Source organism: Pogoniulus pusillus, chromosome 13, assembly GCF_015220805.1.
Source record: "Pogoniulus pusillus isolate bPogPus1 chromosome 13, bPogPus1.pri, whole genome shotgun sequence".
NCBI classification, from domain to species: domain Eukaryota; kingdom Metazoa; phylum Chordata; class Aves; order Piciformes; family Lybiidae; genus Pogoniulus; species Pogoniulus pusillus.
The window spans coordinates 17,466,892-17,486,333 of record NC_087276.1 but is presented as its reverse complement, the minus strand read 5'-3'; the positions used below and the strand labels follow the sequence as shown (position 1 = coordinate 17,486,333).

The 19,442-nt window shown below is 50.6% G+C and overlaps 2 protein-coding genes across 4 annotated transcripts in view; one reads left to right on the top strand and one right to left on the bottom strand.

The window, feature by feature from the left end:
- Nucleotides 1–4,357, bottom strand: part of OTOL1 (otolin 1) — a 31,757-nt gene extending 27,400 nt beyond the window's left edge. The window contains exon 1 of the mRNA XM_064153254.1: nucleotides 4,290–4,357. The gene's annotated coding sequence lies outside the window, so the exon portion shown is untranslated. The remainder of the gene's footprint in view (nucleotides 1–4,289) is intronic.
- Nucleotides 4,306–16,454, top strand: LOC135180634 (tudor domain-containing protein 5-like). Of its 3 annotated transcripts, none has more exons than XM_064153257.1 (9): nucleotides 4,306–4,425; nucleotides 5,553–5,788; nucleotides 7,426–7,584; nucleotides 9,299–9,420; nucleotides 11,285–11,505; nucleotides 12,308–12,514; nucleotides 14,045–14,111; nucleotides 14,423–14,623; nucleotides 15,788–16,454. In XM_064153257.1, exons 2-9 carry the CDS (start codon nucleotides 5,560–5,562, stop codon nucleotides 15,860–15,862), a joined length of 1,281 nt encoding a protein of 426 aa, XP_064009327.1. In that variant the 5' UTR covers nucleotides 4,306–4,425; nucleotides 5,553–5,559; the 3' UTR covers nucleotides 15,863–16,454. The 3 variants fall into 3 exon arrangements, with proteins under 3 accessions (XP_064009327.1, XP_064009326.1, XP_064009325.1); XM_064153256.1 differs by lacking the exon at nucleotides 4,306–4,425 and adding an exon at nucleotides 4,639–4,682 and having other exon boundaries at nucleotides 9,302–9,420; XM_064153255.1 differs by lacking the exon at nucleotides 4,306–4,425 and adding an exon at nucleotides 4,639–4,682.
- Nucleotides 16,455–19,442: the final 2,988 nt, after the last annotated feature.

Sequence of the window (19,442 nt, the reverse complement as noted above, 5' to 3'; positions counted from 1 at the left end):
TGAGCAGGCCTGCAGCTGTGCTCAGTGCTCCCCATCCCACATTTATTTCACAGTGAATACTAATCAAACCAAGTCAAAAGCATTATGCTGGCTTCTGTGCTTGAATTCTTGAGGGGTTTACATTTAAACCAACACAGCTAATGAAATCAGTAGCCCAGAGCAGAACAAAACCTCTTTGTCGGGAGGTCAGAGCAGCTCTAAGTGGATAAAGAGGTCCCAGGAGTTCCCTGGTAGCTTCGTCACCTCCTTCCCTGGCTCCAGTTTATGTGAGGGAATAGTGACCTCAGGTGCCTGCTCCATTAATCACAGCAGTATCTTTGCCATGCTTTGATCATTCTCAGCTGCTTCTGTTTATGGAGGTTTCTACTGCAAACAGAGCTGCTCTGTGTGCTGTGCCAGCCAAAGCCTCTCCTGCCCTTCTTTACCTTGGCATTCCAGCATTCATGTAGCCCCCTTACTCAAGGGCCCACTCACCTGCATGTAGAGAGCAAACCTGTATTCAGACTGGTCCAAGCTGGTGTGCTTGCTCCCCTGACATAACCCACACATCCTTTGGGTGCTGACACTTTGCTCTTGTTTGTTAGCTTGGAGCCCAAGTTGCTCTCCCAAAGACCAATGGCAAATCTTGGGATAAACCTCAGTGTTATTCATCAAATTCCAATCAAGCATGGGGGAGGGGGTTGGAAGGGACCTCTGAGGATCATCCAGCCCAACTCCTCTGCTAAAGCAAGCCACACACAACAGTTTGCCCAGAATCCAAAGAGCAACAAGAGCTTGCAGGGGCAACTTAAAGCTCCTTGGTGACTAGCAAATAACACAGTTCTGCTACTAACCGCCAGCAGAGCCTTCAGCTGAGGTAGGGTTTAGTATACAAACAAAAATCAGGTGGAGAAAAGTGCAGGTGAAAATAGATCTGTGGTGGAAACATTAAAAGCATCATTAGGATCAAATTCTGCTTCCATTGACTTCACAACAGACCTGGCTCCCATAAATAGCAGACTGTGTCTTAGCCCTCTTGCAGCATGAGACACCCCAAGTGACAGGCTGGAAGGCACAGGAATTGTCTGATGTCAGAAACCAAAGAAATCAAAGCCTGAGTGATTCATCAGGCCTTGAAGGGTAAAACTATCCAACAGCCACTCTGCAGCAGGGCTGCTGAAGAGTAAAGATGTGGGACCAGCCCAGGGAAACACTGTCCTTTTTTAACTCTATTTAGCTTAATATTATCATCATGGTTTGGAGTTTTTTTTTTCCTTTCTTTCTTTGCTTTGGGGTTTGGTTGTGGGTGTTTGTTTTTTTCTCTTTTAAATAATATTGTCCACAGTGAGACTCCAGAGAAGTCTGCAAAGAAACTTGCTCTCAAAGGAGTGCTAGCAGGCTGTGAGTAGATGCAGCCCACTGAAGAAAAATGTGCCACTCTGCCACATCTGGAGCACTGTGCCTAGTTTTGGGTTCCCCAGTTCAAGAGACAGGGAACTGCTGGAGAGAGTTCAATGGAGACTACAAAGCTGCTGAGGGGCCTGGAGCATCCCTGTGAGGAGGAACATCTTCTGTGAGAGCCTGCAGAAGAGTCCAACCCACTGTTTAACCTAAAACCTTCCTTGGTACAACTCAGGCCATCTTCTGTTGTTGTTTGCTTGGGAGACCAGCCCTGCCTGGGAGTTCAGGGAGTTGTAAAGAGCAATGAGGTCTCCCCTCAGCCTCCTCATCTCCAGGATGAACACCACCAGCTCCCTCAGCTGCTTCACACCAGCCCTGCTCTTCAGACCCTTCCCTGGACCTGCTCCAGCCCCTCAGTGCAGTGAGGGGCCCAAAACTGAACCCAGTCCAAAAGGCTTTTGCAGCATATCAATGATAACTTCTTGATGTTGGTAGTGGAGGAGCCAACACAGAGAGGTGCACTGCTGGACCCTGTATTAACTAATAAAGAGGGATTGGTTGAGGACATTAAAGTCAGGAATAGCAATCATGACATGGTGGAGTTTAGTATTCTACAGGGTAGAATCAGACCTACAAGTAGAATTACAAACCTGGGCTTCTGCAGAGCCAACTTTGTGCTCTTCAGAGACACACTTGCAGACACAGGGTAAAGGAACCCAAGAAAGTTAGTCAATTTTTAAAGACCACTTTCTCCAAGCCCAAGCTAGGTGCGTTCCCCTGAGTAAAAAATCAGGTAGATGTGCTAGGAGACCTGCATGGCCGAGCAAGGAGCTCCTGAAGAAAATCTCAGGGAAGGAAGAAACATACAATTCATGGAAGAAGGGATTTGTCACTTGGGAGAACTATAGAGTTGTCAGGGCATGTAGGAAGGCAACAAGGAAGGCCAAAACCCTCCTGGAACTGAAGCTGCAAAGGAAGTAAAAGAGAACAAGAAGGGCTCCTTCAAATCTATCAGTAGGAAAAGGAAGCAGAAAGAAGGTGTGGGACCACTGCTGAACGAGGAGGCAGCCTTGATAACTGAGTATGCAGAGAAGGCAGAGTTGCTGAATGCCTCCTTTGCTTCAGTCTTTACACCTAAGGCTGAACTCCTGTGTGTACTCCAGACCCTGAATCAGGGAGAGGAAGCCTGGAGCAGGGAATGCTCCCCATTGGTCAGTGCAAACTAGGCTAGGGATCAACTAATCAACAAATAGAACATTCACAAGCCCATGGGCCCTGATGGGATGCACCCAAGGGTGCTGAGAGAACCCCTACGCCAACTCCTAATCCCAACCCCTAACCCTAACGGACTAACCCTTACCCTAACCCCAACCCCTAAACCTGCCCCCTAACCCCAACCCTAACCCAAAATCCTAACCTGTCCACTCACCCTAACCCCAACCCCTAACCACAACCCTAACGCCTAAACCTAACCCTCACCCCAACCTTAACCCCTAACCCTAACCCCTTATCCTAACCCCAACCCTAACAGTCCGCTCACCCCAACCCTCACCCTGACCCCAACCCACTAACCCTAGCCCACTAACACCCTAACCCCAAAAACCTAATGGATGCAACTAACCCTAACCCCCTAAACCCTTAACCCTCAGCCCAACCCCATCCCCTAACCCCACCCCTACCCCCAACCGCTCACCCTACACCCTAACCCCTACCCTAAACACTAACCCCAACCCCGCACGGACTAACCCTAACCCCAACCCCAATCCTAACCATACCCCTAAACCCTAACACCAAAGCGTAAAACTAACCCCTTACCCCAACCCCTACCCTAAACCCAAACCCTGACCCTAATGGATGTGACAACCCCTCACCCCAACCCCTCACCCCAACCCCTACAACCTTAACCCTTACCCTAACCCCAACCCCTAATCCTCACGCTACCCCCAACCCCAAACCTAACCCTAAACCTTAAGCTGTCCGCTCACACTCATCTGACTGCTGAGAAGATGTAGCTGTATTTATTGCACAGCCAAATTTACCAGTACATATACACAACATATTTACAGGTATTTACAATTAGAAACAAACTAGATATAATACAAAACCCCAAACTCCCTCACAGACAAACAAAGCTGCAGAGAAATTCTCATGTGATACAACTGGGAGAAGACTCTCATGCTGTCACCTTTTTGTACGTCATGCCATTACCAGGACATTGACAGATGTTAATCATAGAGCTCCTCTCTGTTTAGTTAATCATAGAATCAACCAGGTTGGAAGAGACCTCCAAGATCATCCAGTCCAACCTAGCACCCAGCCCTAGCCAGTCAACTAGACCATGGCACTAAGTGCCTCAGCCAGGCTTTGCTTGAACATCTCCAGGGACAGTGACTCCACCACCTCCCTGGGCAGCCCATTCCAATGCCAATCACTCTCTCTGCCAACAACTTCCTCCTAACATCCAGCCTATACTTTCCCCAGCACAACTTGAGACTGTGTCCCCTTGTTCTGTTGCTGGTTGCCTGGCAGAGGAGACCAGCCCCACCTGGCTACAGCCTCCCTTCAGGTAGTTGTAGACAGCAATGAGCTCTGCCCTGAGCCTCCTCTTCTCCAGGCTAAACAACCCAGAAGAAGTCAATGTCATTCCGGCCTTCAAAAAGGGCAAGTTCCAGGGCACCTCTAGTCAGCCAGCCTCACCTCCATCCCTGAAAAAAGGATGGAGCAGCTCCTTCTGGAGGGCACCTCAAGCCATTTGAAGAAAAGAAGGTTATCAAGAGCAGTCAGCATGGATTTACCAGGGGCCATGGCCTGGCACCGACAGAGCCAAAGGAGGGGAGGAAGCAGTTATGAAAAAGCACCTCTGACACTGCAGGAGTCTCCCACTTGAAGTGATAGCTTTTTTTACTCACCCTGCTGGCTCTGTCCCCAGGATGCTGCTCAGCAGTGTCTCGGTCTCTGTCCGGGGTGCCCCTTCCCGCGCTGCCGACGATGCCCCCGGCCTGGCCGAGCGCGGCCCGCAGCGCGCCGCAGCAGCACCACCGTGAGGTGAGCTCCGGCCCAACCCTTTTATACTCTCTGAGGCGTGACGGCAGCGGCGCAGCTCATTGGCCTAGGGGCCCGAGAGGCGGGGCCCTCAGATGACAGACAAAGCCCTCGGCCAATAGGGTGCCTCAGGTGAGAGAAGCTTCTGGGCTGCTCCCGGCGCCACGCTGCGGGGAGCTGCGTGTGGCACCGACACTGCGCTGCCGCCCTGCCGCTCTGCCGCCCTGATCTCTTTGCGTTGTGGATGCAGTGTTTGAGGGGTGACTGAGGGGGTTTGGGAGTTGTTTCAGTTCTGGGGGTAGTTTGGTGGGTTTTAGGGGAGTGCTGTTAGGTTTTTGAGAGCTTTCCGTGGGGTGGGATTGGGTTTTTGGGAGGTTTCAGCAGCGTTTCTTCGGGGGGGAGCGGGAGGGAGGGGGGTGGTTTCCAGGGTGTTTCGGGGCAGTTTGGGAATTCTTGGAGGTCGTTTTGGGGGTGTTCTGATACTTTTGAGACTTGGGGGCTGGTTTTTGGCGTTCTGAGGAGTGGTGTGGTTATCCCCGGGGGGGGTGGGAGGTACTGGAGGGGGGTTTGGGGAGATCTCAAGGAGGGGTTTTGGGGGTTCTCAGGGGGAAGTAGAAGCCCTGTGAGGAAATCTTCAGGCCCTAAGGGGGCTTTTAGTGGGTTTTTGAAGGTCCTGAGGTGGTGTTTGGTGGTACAGGTGAGAGTGGGGGCTTGAAGGGAGTTTTGGGGCCAGGGTTTTGTTTGGGAAGCAGTTTCTCAGTGCAAGGCTAAGCCCGGAGTTCTGAGGGGAGGGGAAGGCCCTAAGCTGCTTTGGGTCACCTAAAACTCTGAACCCAGCTGGCTGCCAGCTGCTCTGGGGTTGCAGAGAGTGTGCTACAGCAGCTCTGAAACCACTGTGCCTAAACGGGAGGGGAATTTAAATGTCACAGCCAAAAGGACCTGCGAAAGTTGAGGGTGGGGGAGTGCTGAGGGGTGACAGCTCCAGGGGTGCATCAGGAATATAGAGGGGCTGGTGGGCTTGCTGCCCTCTGCCCCTCCAGGTTTCAGTTGCTAAGGGGTAAAAGTCATTTGCCTGTATTGGAGCAGCAGTGGGATGAGTTGTTTCTTGCCTGCTTTCATTCCCCATTTAGTGCAGAGATGTCAAAGCAGGCACAGCTTATGGAGATGCTGAAGAAGGACTTGAGGTCGTTGCTGATAGCTGCCAAAGGGGGCTTAAGCCCAGCAAGGCTGGAGCATGAGTACTTAGCCATGATTGGCAAACCTCTCCCTCTCCGTGACCTGGGCTTCCGATCCACCTTGGAGCTGGTGGCAGATATGCCTGAGGTTGTCAGAGTCTGTCCTTATAAAGGCACTTTTATCCTCAAAGGTGAGAGTTTTTCCCCTTGTGAGTGGAAGAGTTGTTTGGAACCATGTACTGGTATTAAGTAATGCTCCCAAAGGATGATGTGCAGGATTTCAAAGCTTTAGGTGTATGCTTGTTCTTTTTCTCATGTAGTTCTGTTTAGTATTTTGTCTTTGGTGGTTGTTTTTCCTGCATTTTGGGCTGCCTTTAATGCTTTCCCTCTCATTCCCCCTGAAGAACAAAGAAATTTTAGTTAGTTTTGTACTTCTTGCATTCTGCATTTAGCATAGAAACTGCAGTAATGTTCCTTATGGGTGCAGCAGAGCTGCACAGCATTGCATTTCCTGTCACTGCAGATTACAAGCAGGAGTCAAAGCAAAGGATCCAGGGATGGGGCCTCTCAGAAGAAGCTGTAACTCTTCCCCTCACTCACCCCATGGGTAGTTGAATATGCATCAAAGAACCCTTTTCATTTTCCTTTTCTTTGACAATTATGGAAACAAGTGGTAGGTACAGGGAGCTGACTGGAGAACTGCAGTGGTGCTTCTTTAAAGTGCTTCAGTGAGAGCAGAACAGTTGTTGAAAGCAGGGAGAACCCCAGGCTGCCCTGCAGGAGGGCCTTGCCTGGGCAGCAGGTGCCCTGCAGTGGCAGGGCCACTGTGCTGCTTTCTGAGGGGAGCAGTGAGCCCTTTGGTGTTTTCCCAACCAAACTGGCAGCAGCTGAGGTTCCTGCTGTGATCCTGTATCATAGAACCATAGAATGGTTCAGGTTGGAAGTGACCTCAAAGCTCATCAGGTTCCAACTCCCTGCCACAGGCAGGAACACCTCCCACTAGAACAGGTTGCTCAAGGCCTCATCCAGCCTAGCCTTGAACACCTCCAGGGAGGGAGCACCACAACCTCCCTTGGCAACATATGCTGGTGTCTCCCCACCCTCACTATGCAAGAACTATTGCCTAACATCCAGTTTAGATCTCCCCTCTGCCAGTCTAAACCCATTACTCATCCTGTCATTACAAGACCTTGTCAACAGTCCCTCCCCAGCCTTCCTGTAGCCCCCTTCAGATACTGGAAGGCCACTCGAAGGTCTCCTCAAAGCTTTCTCTTCTCCAGGCTAAGACCCCCAACTCTCTCAGCCTGTCCTCATAGCAGAGCTGCTGCAGCCCTCTGAGCATCTTCATGGCCTCCTCTGAACTGGCTCCAGCAGTTCCATGTCCTGCTTGTGCTGGGGGCTCCAGAACAGTACTCCAGGTGGGGTCTCAGGAGAGCAGAGTAAAGGGGGAGAATCCCCTTCCTTGCCCAGCTGCCCACACTGCTCTTGCTGCAGCCCAGCACACGGTTGCAGTCTGGGCTGCATGTGTGTACTGACAACTCATGTTGAGCTTTTCATCAGAATTGGACCTGCCTCCCTGCCCGGATCTGGGTTTCTAGGGATGAGGCTTGGTTGTTGGCTCTTAGAAGTGGTTCACTCCAGTATGGAAAGGTAGAGGCAGAGCAGTTGCCCTGCTGTAAATCAGCCATGATTTGGTGTGATTGCTTTGGAGGGAAACCTGCTTCTGAAACGGAGGGAAGAGGAAAGGAAAGGAGAGGAGATTTTCTGGTGCAGAGCTATGAATGGCTCACTGTGTTGGTAGTTAATGGTTTATTTTTTCCTATTGCAGCCATTGCAGATGAGAGCACCAAGGGGATTGCTGAATTGGTTGCCAAGCAGAAAAGTTCCAGATCCCGGAAGAGTTGGGCTGCAAGGGCACGTGTTGCTTCTCCATCTCTCACTCCCCAGCTGGGCAGGGCTTGCAGGCAGCCAACAACGGCTGTTGCAGGTGAGAATACTGAAACAGCTCCAATTTAGCAGCAATTTAAGATGTGTTGATAGTGAGAGCTGGATCGAGAGGTTGATTGTTAACAGCATCTAATCATTACCCAATTTAAAATTACCAAAGTGATTCAGTAGAGTATGCTGTAGTCAAACCAGCAACTTCAGGACAGATTTGATAGTGATAATATTCACACTTCACTTGCTACAAGGGAGCCTTGGTGGATCTCTGTACACGGTGAGATACAGAGCAGGCAGACCCATAGCTGTTTGGATCCAGTGCAGTACACAGACACTCACAAGGTGACCGCAAAGGTGTCTGTCCAAACACAGAGAGGTGTAGACAGAGAGGGTGGCAAGGAGTTAAATTAGTTGAGTTCAGAGCAAACACTTGCAAAGTTTTGGCATTCTTAGTGGATGAGAACTGAGCCTGGAGAAGTCTGACTTGGTTCTGGTCCTTGGTGCAGTTTGTGCCTGAGAAACGTGCTGTGATCCAGGAGAGCTCCAAGGGTCTGGCTTTAGGGTCACTGTTCATAGAGGCTCATGTAATTGACTTTTGTCAGGCATTTTCCGTTCTGCCTCAGATGCTGAAGTGTTGTGATGCTTTCTGCCGGTTACACAGACCCAGAACTTTCTGGCTCTTGAGGTTTGATATTGCTGCCCTGTCAGCCATGACTCAGGCACAAAGGTAGAAGGCTGTCACAGGCCAGTGCAGTGGTACTTGTCTGTCAGGAGGTGACTAACTCCCAAGTGACAGGGGGAGTAGTGCAGGGCTTGGGCAAGTTGGGGCCCAGCCCGCCAAGGAGACCTCTTAGTGTCCTGGTACTTTCCCTGTGTTGGTTTGAGGCCTAGGAAAAGAGCACTGGGGGACAAGGTGGAATTGCATCAGGTTGGCTTCAAGTGACGTGGAAACTGTCATCACAACAGTGAAGGCTGAGCTGAAGGACCTGCAGAGTTCCTCAGTGGAGCAGACACTATGGCCAGGCAGCTGTTTCCAGTGGGTGCTGCTGCGTTTCCAGTTGCTGTTGGAGTCCCAGTTCTGGATTTTGGCATAGCAGGTGTGTGGGATGCTGCAGAAGCAGTTGTCCCAAGGGAGTTGTCTAAGTAGCAGAGGCCAGAACAGGAAGTTTTCTACAGGTTGCTACTGGCATTTGGTGTGAGGTGAAGGCAGGGGTGTGCATCCTCTTCAGAGGAGGGTCTAAGTGTGTGTGCAAGGCTGAGGTTTCTGACCCCTCTAACCAGTAGCAGAAGAAAGCAGAAGGATCTCCTGAACTTGTGCTCCACAAGCGCCTAACGCCTCTCTGATGCTCTCTTTGAGAGTGAAGATTTAGCACCAGTCTGAAAAGCACAGCTCTAAATTCCTGGAAAGAACAGAGGACAGATTCAGGATGAGCTCAGCATTCCCTTAACAGCTCTGAGAGAAGGCAGAAAATTTCAGAGAGTTCCTGCCAAATTTCTGACCTTTACTGAGCAAATGAATTTCCATCATGCTAGCAATTGGTGTAAGCCTGAGCATGCTCACAGAGGCAAGTGTAGTTTGATTTGTTAATGTGGTGTAGGAGCCTCTGCAAGGAGTTCTCATGACTGTGAGTGCTGTCAGAGAGGAGAGCAGCAGCAGTGTTTGCAGGCTTACATTTTCAGAGGTCTTCTCTTTCTGCTTGATGTGTAGTGCTGTGTGGGTCCAACAGAGAGTAACAGCCAAATACTCTTTGGTTTTGCAGCAGCACCTGCAGCTAGGATGACACCTTTGGAACTCTATTCTGAGGCAGAGAGCTTCCACCTGACAGCAGAAGTCAAGTCAGAGCCAGTGGAAACAGAGGCAGTGGGTGATGGCCTCCAACAAGTAAGTGGCCAGACAAGCAATCTGCAGCTTTTTACCGCCCAGGGATTAAACCTCTGTTTGCTGCTTTTTTGAGTTTGTGTTGTTGGTGCACTACTGCTGCCAGACGTTTTTTTACCTGTTTTTGATGAGCCTGGAGGTGACTAAACTCATGCTGCCTTGGTCTGTAGCTTTCTGTGCCATGCAGACTTGGTGCCTGTCTTGTTTCTTTCTGGTCTTGAGATCTATGTGGCAGTTCATCAGGAGCTTCCTTTCTGACAGCAGCGCTGATACCTTGTGGCTACTGACTTGTAACTGGAGTTCAGTGACTTTGTTCTGAGACTGACAGTGCGGTGTGGAATTCACCCTGCTGCAGACAGCAGGACTGAAGTGTTGAGCAGCTCTGTGACTGGGGAGCTGGGAAGGAGTGGTCTTCAGAGCCCTTGATGTCTGCAGTCCCCACTCTGCTGTTAGGTTGGACTTGGCAAATGCTGTGTGTTCAGTGGTGTGTTGTACAGAGGAGTGGAGTGGAGCAGTGCAGAGACTGCACTGCAGAGCCAAACAGGGGAATTTCTGCCCTCTCTAATCTTTTTGGGCCTTCTTTTTCAGTATTTTAGTCAAAATGTCCAGCTCAACTACAGAGCCTTAGCCCTTGCTCAGGCTGCAGAGGCTCTTGCCTGTTGCTTTAAAGCGTAGTTCTGGAAGTCAGTGTTGCAGCCTCCATTGTCTGCAGCTGGGTTCAGCCATAGAAGCAATGAGGGGATGCTGGAAGACAACTTCCCCAGACATTGCCTGATGTGCAGTGTGGTAATTTTGACCATCTGGAAAGCTGAAATCATTTTGACTTCTGATCCTTGGAGCAGTGCTGTCTGCTAGTGCAAGAGAAAACTCTCGAGGCAGGGGAAGTAGCTTGATAGCTGGTAAAGGTTCTCATCCTCATTGGTTCAAGTGAGTTAGTGCTTTCAGCAGTTAAAGCAGGACGCAAGGTTGTAAGTTGTGGTAGCAGGGGAGACCTCATTGCTCTCTGCATCTCCATGAAGGGAGGTTGGAGTGAGGAGGGGGCAGCCTTGGTGGCAAGTGGCAGAACCAGAGGCAATGGTTCCAGGAGCAGTTCAAACTGGATGTAGGAAATGTTTCTGCAGTGGAAGGGTTCTCAAACGTTGGAACAGGCTGCCCAGGGCAGTGCTGGAGTCACTGTCGCTGAAGGTGTTCAAGCAGCATCTGGACCTGGTGCTTACGGACATGGTTTGGTGTTGATGCTGCAGTGCTGAGTCAAGGGTTGGACTGGATGAGCTTGGAAAGCTTTGCCAACCAGTTACGTTCTGTGATGCTGTGAGCAGCTCACACACAGATTTGTGCAGAGTGAGGAAAGTAGTTCAGGTTCTGTTTGGTTTTCTCTTTGGAAATAGCTTTGTAAAAGGGGGATGCATATTTATGGCTCCTGTCACTTGAATCATTTGCAGGTAGAATTCTGCTGGTTCAGTCACTGACACACTCATGGTCAGGGAACATAAGACGTCATCTTCTTGGTAAAATCCAACAGCCATGTAGGTTGTGTTTGGTTTGGAGTTGTTTTTTGGTGGGGGGGTTGGTTTTCTAGTAATAGCCATTAAATACATTCCTCTCTTTATTCCTTTTGGGAATAAGCAAGGTGTTTTTCTCGCACCTCTCTCTAGCTGAAAGGAAGAAGGAAGGAATGGAGAGTGTGAGAATGTGGGAAAGTGTTAATCCAAGTTTGCAAAGTGTGTTGGAATTCTCTGCTGTTCAGTAATTCCCAGACCCTCAGGAGAGCAGAGCCACTTCCTTACCCTACTGGAAAAGCCACAGCCCCATGTGTTCAGGGCATAGTGAGACATCTGAGTGACAGCTTTCTCTTATCCCTTTGTAGCCTCAAGATTTGGAGCAGTCCTTCCCAGGCAAGTTGATATTGACTGCAGATATGCCCCCAGATGCTGTTCAGGACAGAAGCCTTTGCAAGTTACCACCACTGGAGAGGGGGTGTTTGGTGGCAGTCTTTGTGTCACTCATCATCTCTCCAAGCCAGTTCTACATCCAGCTGTGCACCAGGGACACGTCTGGTAAACTGCAGGAGATGATGCATGAGATGAGGTGAGAAGGTGCTGTTCTGGGGCAGCACCACTGCTGGGGATGTGTGTTTGAGCTGAGGACACAGAGCACAGCTGTGGCTCATGGTCACTGCTGGCCCCATACCCTGGTGCTGGTCCTAGAACACAAACTCACCAGGTCCCTTGCTGCTTTAATCAGCAAGGAGAAGGTGTCTCAATAACAATGGCTGGTGAATTTGGCTGTGTGCCAGACACTGATGACCTAACAATGCCTGCAAAGGTCCTGAGAATGAACTTGGGCATTCCTTTGCACCTCTCTACTGTCTGTGCTGCTGCTGTGCTCTGTTAAGCCTTCGCTTTACAGCACTTGCCAAAAACCAAGAGGTGATAGACCTTTGACATCTCTGTTTGAAAGTGAAGCCCCAGCAGTGACTTCATGTCGGTTGTATCATGCTCTGGGGATTCTATTCCACCTGGACAGCACTGCAGGGGCTGTTCATTGTGTGCCAGAGCCACTGCTTGGTGTCCATGGGACACTCAAGTGTGCTGGCACTCTGCAGACGTTGCCCATGTGAGCCAGGCTTCATAAGAGCATTTGGCATGTCCAGGTGGTGATAACAATGAATGGGCAGCATGGCAGCAATTAGCCTCTGCTCAGTGTCCATTAGTGACCTTGCTGTTGGAGTGTGGCAGAACAAAAATGCAAAGGATCTATTAAAGCAGCTCCTGAAAATCCATGGCCTGGGGACTCAGAGAAATCAGGATTCCTCTGAAGCCCTCTGGATTTCTGTTTATTAATCTCCTGCATCCTCTCCAGCCCAGCTCCTTGTTCTGGTCCTCTGCAGACTCCTTTACTCCCATAAAACTGTTTCTGATCGATATGTCCTGCCTGAGTCTTCAGTGCATCCTGGCCAGCTTTGCTGTGTGATGGTCCTGGGCTGGTGGTACCGTGCCATCATCCACCGTGTCATCAACCACCAAGAGGTAGAGGTGTTCTGCACAGATTATGGAAACCTCAAAACTGTCCAGAAGTCTGACCTGAGATTGCTGAAGTAAGTAAATTAATTACATGTGGGTAACAGAATTGCAGAGTGGGTGAGGATGGAAGAGACCTCCAGAGGTCAACCTGTGCAGCCTCCCTGCTCAAGCAGGGCTGCCTAGAGCAGGCTGCCCAGGACCATGTCAAGATGGTGTTTGAATGTCTCCAAGGATAGATACTTCACAGCCTCTCTGGGTATCCTGCTGCAGTGCTTTATCACCCTTGTGGTGGTGCTGCTGCTTTCCAGCCAGCTGCTCTCCAGCGTGCACTGGTGCATGCTGATGTCTTCCCCAGGGCCAGTCTCTGCAGTGAGGCTGCTGTCAGCCCATGTCTGTGATGTGGAGGTCCCCCTGAATGGCAGCATGACCCTGTGGTGTCTAGGGCACTTCTCTCACTTCTACATCATCAGACTTGCTGGGAGTGGACTCTTGCCCATCATCCAGACCACTAACATGGATTTTGAACACTGATGGACCTCATATTGACCCTTGGGGTGCATCATTAGTTCCTGTCCTTCAGCTACACTCAACACCGCTCTCTGGGCCTGGCCCTTCAACCAGTTCTTTATCTACCTCAGTGTCTGCACCTCCAGCCCAAAATTCCTTAGCTTCTTGAGTATCTGACAGGACATAGTGTCAGAAGCCAAGGTAAAGGTCCTCACAGCTCTCCCCTTGCCAGGCCAGTGGTGTTGTGGAAGGTTGTCAGCTGGTTAAACACAGCTTCCCCTTGAATCCCTACTGGCTACTCCCACTCACCTTCTTGTTCTCCACATGGACCTACAGGATCTTTAAGGTCCCAGCCCAAACTATTCTATGAAATGGTTCCCTGGGCTCATTCCAGCACCTTGTGAGAGATGGAGCTGAGGCTTTCTTGAGAAAGACATCCCAGCATTTGGATTTCCTGGCAAAGGTCTGGGGTTCTCTCCCACGATGGTCTCTTGCAGGCCTTTCCTTGCTGCCATGCTGATGCTTAGCCCTGTCCATGATACCCTGACAGTGATTTTGGGCTAAGTCCTTTCCTGTTTCTGCCTCGATTCTCACTCTTCTCTTACCACTTGCTGTCACTTGGGGGCAAGCTCATCAATCTTGCTGAATTTCTGTGGGTGGTGTAAACATAACTCCTGGATGGATATTAGCCCAAGTGAGACACTTCCTGCAGTGTCAGAGGTGCTCATTCTCCTCTGCAGTTCAGTGCCTTTTCCACAGCTGCTTCCTCCCCTCCTTTGCCTCTGTCAGTGCCAGGCCATTGGCATTTTTTGCTCAGAAGTCACTGGGTCCTGCCCATAACTTTGTGATCATAAGGGGCTGTGGGAGGAAGATGACAGGGGAGGGCCAAAGGCAGTAGTTGCTGTTGCTGCTGGGCCTGTGCTCCAGCTGTGGAGTTTCCCAAGGCTGCTCTTGGGTTTTAGTCCTAACTGCACAATCCAGGCCCTGCTCCTTTATTCTGAGCTGACCTTAAAGCCCAGGAGCAGAGGATGTTCTGCTCTTGCAGGTGGTTCTGCTGTGTTTGGCTGTGCTGCTGATGGCTTTGGTTTGTATTGCAGGTGGTGCTACTTGAAGCTGCCAGCTCAGGCCATCCCGTGCTCCCTGGCAGGGGTACAGCCCACACAGGTAGGTGCTGGTGTGTAGGGTTGTTTGCTGGCACAGGGCTGAGAGTTGTCAAGCAGAGGTTGGCATCACCTTCTGCTAAGGCAAATGTTGGGATTCTTTCAGGTCCTGCTGTGTTTCTAGCAGGGCTGCTGCTGTGGTGAGTGCCTCAGCCTGTCTCTGGCCCTGTTACTGGGCACCCTGCTGCTGTCTGGTTTTGTGTTGTGCTAGACCTAGCTTTGTTGCCTTTTTGACAAGCTCAGGAGGGCAGGTGCCAGGTGGTGGCTCTTGGTGTGTTTCTAGAACCTTTGCATTGGTGTTTTTTTTCCCTTCAGGGCACATGGTCCAGTGCAGCAGCTTTGCAGTTCAAGGAGTTGTGTGGCTCCAATATCCTCGTGGGCCTCGTCGATGAATATGTGAAGGGTGTTCTGCACCTCTTCCTGTGTGACACATCCACCAAGGAGGATGTCTACATCCACCAGGTGCTGAGCAACAGGGGACATGCTGCCATCTGCAAGGAGAATGTTCCTTCCCAGGTCAGGAGGGAAACATGCTGCTGGGAGGGCAGGTGGGGAAAGGAGCAGCAGGGTCCTTGTAGTGGGCAACTCTTCAGCTCAGAGCAGGTGGGATTGTGAAGAGCAAGACTGCTGTGCCCAATGGCATCTGGCTCTGTGTGCTGGTTAGAGTGGAGTTTGTTGATAGAGCAGAAATGTTCTGGTGTCCTAGAACAAAGTGCTTTCCTCTTGTCTTCTGAGAGTGGCTGAGAAGGCTTTGATTGCCATTGTTGAAGTTGGTTGGCTTGTTGCAATTGCAGCACTGAAGCTGAAGCACATCTTGTCTAAGTAAAAGAGAGGTGGAGGAGCTGCAGGTGTTGTCAGTGTAAGGCCAGATGGAGGTGGAATGGAGAGAGGTGGTTAAGAGGTGGCTTGGTGCCTTGATTAGGCACTGTGGATTCCAGCAGGTTCTCCTGCTTAGAATTAAAGAGGCCCCTGATTGATGCAGACAATGAAAGAGAGCAAGTGAATCAGCTTCAGTCTTGGTGTCTCACTTAAAGTAGTGGTTGAGGCCTCTCAGAGAGGACCAGCACAGAGCAATAAATGTTTTTGCCTTCTCTGCTCAAGGCACTGAAGATTACTTATGCCATTAACAAAGTGAGCTGTGGGATGGGCCTGGCTGACCAAGTCTCTTCCTGTCAGCAAAAGGTACAGCACTGGGCAGCACAAAGTGGTAGCTGAACCATAGTGCCTTGCACAGACATTCAAGCTGTGAGCTGGTACAGAGTAGTTGTCCCCAGATCCATCTGTGTGGTTCTCTATGGAGTTCTATTTTAGTAAGAGCTGTGTGGAAGTGAAAACCCTTAGAAAGGTTCCAGCCCCAGCAGCTGGCAGAGTCAGGCTGTGCAACCTGGAGTGCTAGAGTCTGTGGGTTGGTGAGCAGGAGAGCACAGGTTGTGGCAGGGGCCAAACCTGTTGCTTCATTCTTGCATGGGTATGGTCAGTTTTGGAGAGAGAGGGGCATTGCTAAGTCATTTTGTTGCTGGAGGGAGAGGAACTGATTTTTGTAGTAAGACAGCTGCAGCAGGACTTTGGTGCTGTGCTTCTTTATAAACCCTGTAAGACATTGGCTGGATCCTTTTCATTCTTGGTGGTAGCTACAGCCTGGTTTGCTTGACTCTGCTGGATATTTTGGTTTGTTCCTAGGGATTCCAAGAACTGAACCCTTTGGCCTTGTATGTTCAGCCCAGTAAACAGAAGGAATTTCTGCAGGAAGAGTGAAAAGGCAGCCTCAAAGCTTCAGGTGGGACTTTTGCTGTGGTGTAGCAGCTCTTCCATGAAATCAGCTTGGGATCAGCAGCCATGGATTTGGTATAGTCCCAGGCAGGTTTTTTGTGGGTTTTTTTTTGCTTTTATGAAAATGAAGCAGAACCACAATGTAAAAATTGACTACATGTCTAGCTGCTTGTCCTCTGATCCTTGTGCAGGCTCTAGGGAGTCTGTGCTTAGCACATCCTTCAAATCATCAGGTGTCAGTTAGGTGGTGTCGTAGTTTTTTGTTTAAGAGCACAACAGACTTAAATTATTTTACATAACTCTTTTAAAGAAAAAGGTCAGTAAAAAGGCTCTTGCTGAACTGGAGAGGCATACAGAAAAGTTGTATTTAAAGATGTGCAGGAAAAGGTAGGGAATACATGAATCCTTAATACCTAATAGAGATTGTCATCATTTTTGTGTGAGAGCACAACAGGCTGAGATTATTCTACTTTACTCTTTTTCTAAGGAAAAAGGGCAGTAAAATAACAACACTTTCTCTGAACTGGAGATGAATGTGGAAAGGTTGAATTTAAAAATAAATGTGCAGGAAAAGGTACTGCATATGTGAATCCTTAACACCTAACACAGATACAGGATACATGAGAACTCCCCCGAAACCCCAGTGTTCATTGTCTCCCATCCAGCCCAACCCCCTGCCACAGCAGGGCACTCACAGCAGCTTGCTCAGGAGCACAGTGCCCAGCTGGCCTTGGAAGCTATCCACACAAAGACACTTCACAACCTCTCTGGGCAGCTTGTTCCAGAGTTTCTCCTCCTCTTCTGATGGAACCTCCTGGATTCATGTTTGTGCCCATTGCTCCTTGTCCTGTCCCTGGACACCACTGAAAAGACCCTGCCCCCTTGTCCCCCATCCCTCAGATATTCCTAGGCATTGATAAGGTCCTCTCTCAGCCTTCCCCAAGCTAAGCAGCTCCAGGGCTCTCAGCCTTTCCTCTTCTTGCAGCTGTTCCAGTCCCACAAATCATCTGGGATTCGTCTTCTCTTCAGCAGAGCCTGTGGTCACACAGCCAGAGAGAAGTCACCCTGAAGCTTCAGCCCTCCAAGGCAAAGCATCCCTTCATTCCTACCTCCTGGGCACAGCTTCACAAAGAAGTTTATTGTGGCAGTTCAGCAGAAGGAGATGCTGCAGTGACATCTGCTGAGAACCAGAGAATCATGGACTGGGTTGGGTCGGAAGGGACCTCAAAGCTCATCCAGTTCCTGCCATGGGCAGGGACACCTCCCACCAGCCCAGGATGCTCAGGCCTCATCCAGCCTGGCCTTGAACACCTCCAGGGAGAGGACATCCACTACCTCCCCATTCCAGTGTCTGTCTTCATGCCACAGCTTCAGGCTGGGTTTCTCTTGCCTTCAGCTCCTGCTAAAGCTGAGGTCACCTGACAGAGAGAAAATAGGAAGGGGTTTAGGGCTCCAGGTGGCTTTAACCTCTCACTTCAGAAAAAGAAGTTTGGGGCTAGGCCCTTTCCTGTAGCTTACAACCTCAAATGCTCCCCTTTTTATTGCCCTCCTGGCTGAAAAAGAGCTTGGCCTTAAAAATGCCTACCGAAATAAAATGATGGTTCAGGCTGGAAGGGATCTCAAAGCTCATCCAGTTCCAACCTCCCTGCCATAGGCAGGGACACCTCCCACTGGAACAGGTCACTCAAAGCCTCATTCAACCTGGCTTTGGACACCTCCAGGGAGAGAGCAGCCACAACCTCCCTGGGCAACCTGTGCCAGTGTCTCACCACCCTCACTGCAAAGGACTTCTCCCTAACATCCAGTTTAAATCTCCCCTCTGCCAGTTCAAACCCATTACTCCTTGTCCTATCATCACAAGACCTTGCCAATAGTCCCTCCCCAGCCCTCCTGTAGCCCCCTTCAGAAACTGGAAGGCCACTACAAGGTCTCCTCGAAGCCTTCTCTGCTCCCAGCTGCAGAGCCCAAACTCTCTCAGCCTGTCCTCATAGCAGAGCTGCTGCAGCCCTCTAAGCATCTTGGTGCCCTCCTCTGTATTCACTCCAAAAGTTCCGTGTCCTGCTTGTGCTGGGGGCTCCAGAGCTGCACATAGGACTCCAGGTGGGGTCTGAGGAGAGCAGAGCAAAGGGGCAGAATCCCCTCCCTTGCCCTGCTGCTCACACTGCTTTTGCTGCAGCCCAGCACACAGTTGCTGTCTGGGCTGCACTCAACACAGCAGGCTCCTGTTGAGCTTTTCATCACCCCAGACCCCCAGGTCCTGCTCCTCAGGGCTGCTCTCAGCCATTCCCCACCCAGCCAGGTGCAGGGCCTTACGCTTGATCTTGTTCAGTGTCATGAGGGATGGTACAGCCTGGCTCCACCAGTCAATCCCCCTTGCACAATCCCATGTATATCTCAGTCTCCCTCCTTTGGCTCAGCCATCATACTGAGCAGCTCACTCACCTGCTCATACAGCCCACAGGTTTTATCTCCACCACCCTCCATTGCAGCTGCTAGGCTCTGGCATCTCTGCAGCCAGGGATCTGGACACCCACATATTTGCAAGGAACACCAGTCTGGGTGCCCACACTTTTCTTAGCCACAGCATTTGTCTGGGTTTCAACCATAGCTAATACTTTGGTGGGGCTTTTTGGTTTGTTTGCTGGTTTTGTTTGTGCTAGCCCTGAACTCTGCACCATTCTGATCATCCCCAGGAACCTCACATTTTGGAAGAAGACATTGGGGGATAGGCCCTTTCCTGTAGGTTATAGGCTCAAATGCTCACCTTCTATCTGATATTTTTGCCCAAAAAAATTGCTCAGCCTCAAAAATGCTTCTATTTGCTTCCAGCTCCTGCAAGGAAAGTGCTAGCCCTTATCTTAGAAGGAGCTCTTACCCCCAGGGGGATCTTCTTCCCATGTCCCACAGCAGCCTACTTCTTTAGAAGTCTTTGGTGAAGAACCTTCTAGATACAGAAGATTTTATCCATCATATAGAATCATGGAAAGGGATGGGTTGGAAAGGACCTTCAAGATCACCCAGTGACAACCCCTTTACATAGGCAGGGACACCTCCCACCAACCCAGGGTGCTCAAGGCCTCAGCCAGACTGATGTCGAACACCTCCAGGGAACAGCATCCCTGGGCAACCCTGTCCCAGTGTCTCCCAACCCCCACTGCAAACAATTTCTTCTGTGTCTCCCCTCTCCCAGCTCAAAGACATTGTCCCTTGTTCTGGCACTCCCAGTCCTTGTCCCAAGTCCCTCCCCAGCTCTCCTGCAGCCCCTTCAGCTACTGGAAGGCTGCTCTGAGGCCTGCCTGGGGCCTTCTCTTCTCCAGACCGAGCAGCACCAACTCTCCCAGAGGTGCTGCAGCCTCTAATCATCTTTGTGGCCTCCTCTGGCCCCTCTCCAGCAGCTCCAGATCCTTCTTGTGCTGGGGGCCCCAGAGCTGGAGGCAGTGCTGCAGGTGAGGTCTCAGCAGAGCAGAGGGGCAGGATCCCCTCCCTGTGCTGCTGCTCTCCCTGCTCTGGCTGCAGCCAGCACACAGCTGGCTCTGGGCTGCCAGCAACCAGTGCTGGGTCCTGG

Bases quoted from the DNA above. Each gene is read 5' to 3' on its own strand.
- LOC135180634 (XM_064153257.1), top strand. From the start codon at position 5,560: ATGTCAAAGCAGGCACAGCTTATGGAGATGCTGAAGAAGGACTTGAGG. The intron at 5,789-7,425 runs GTGAGAGTTTTT...TTCCTATTGCAG, and splicing joins AGGCACTTTTATCCTCAAAG to CCATTGCAGATGAGAGCACC. The intron at 11,506-12,307 runs GTGAGAAGGTGC...GGTCCTCTGCAG, and splicing joins GAGATGATGCATGAGATGAG to ACTCCTTTACTCCCATAAAA.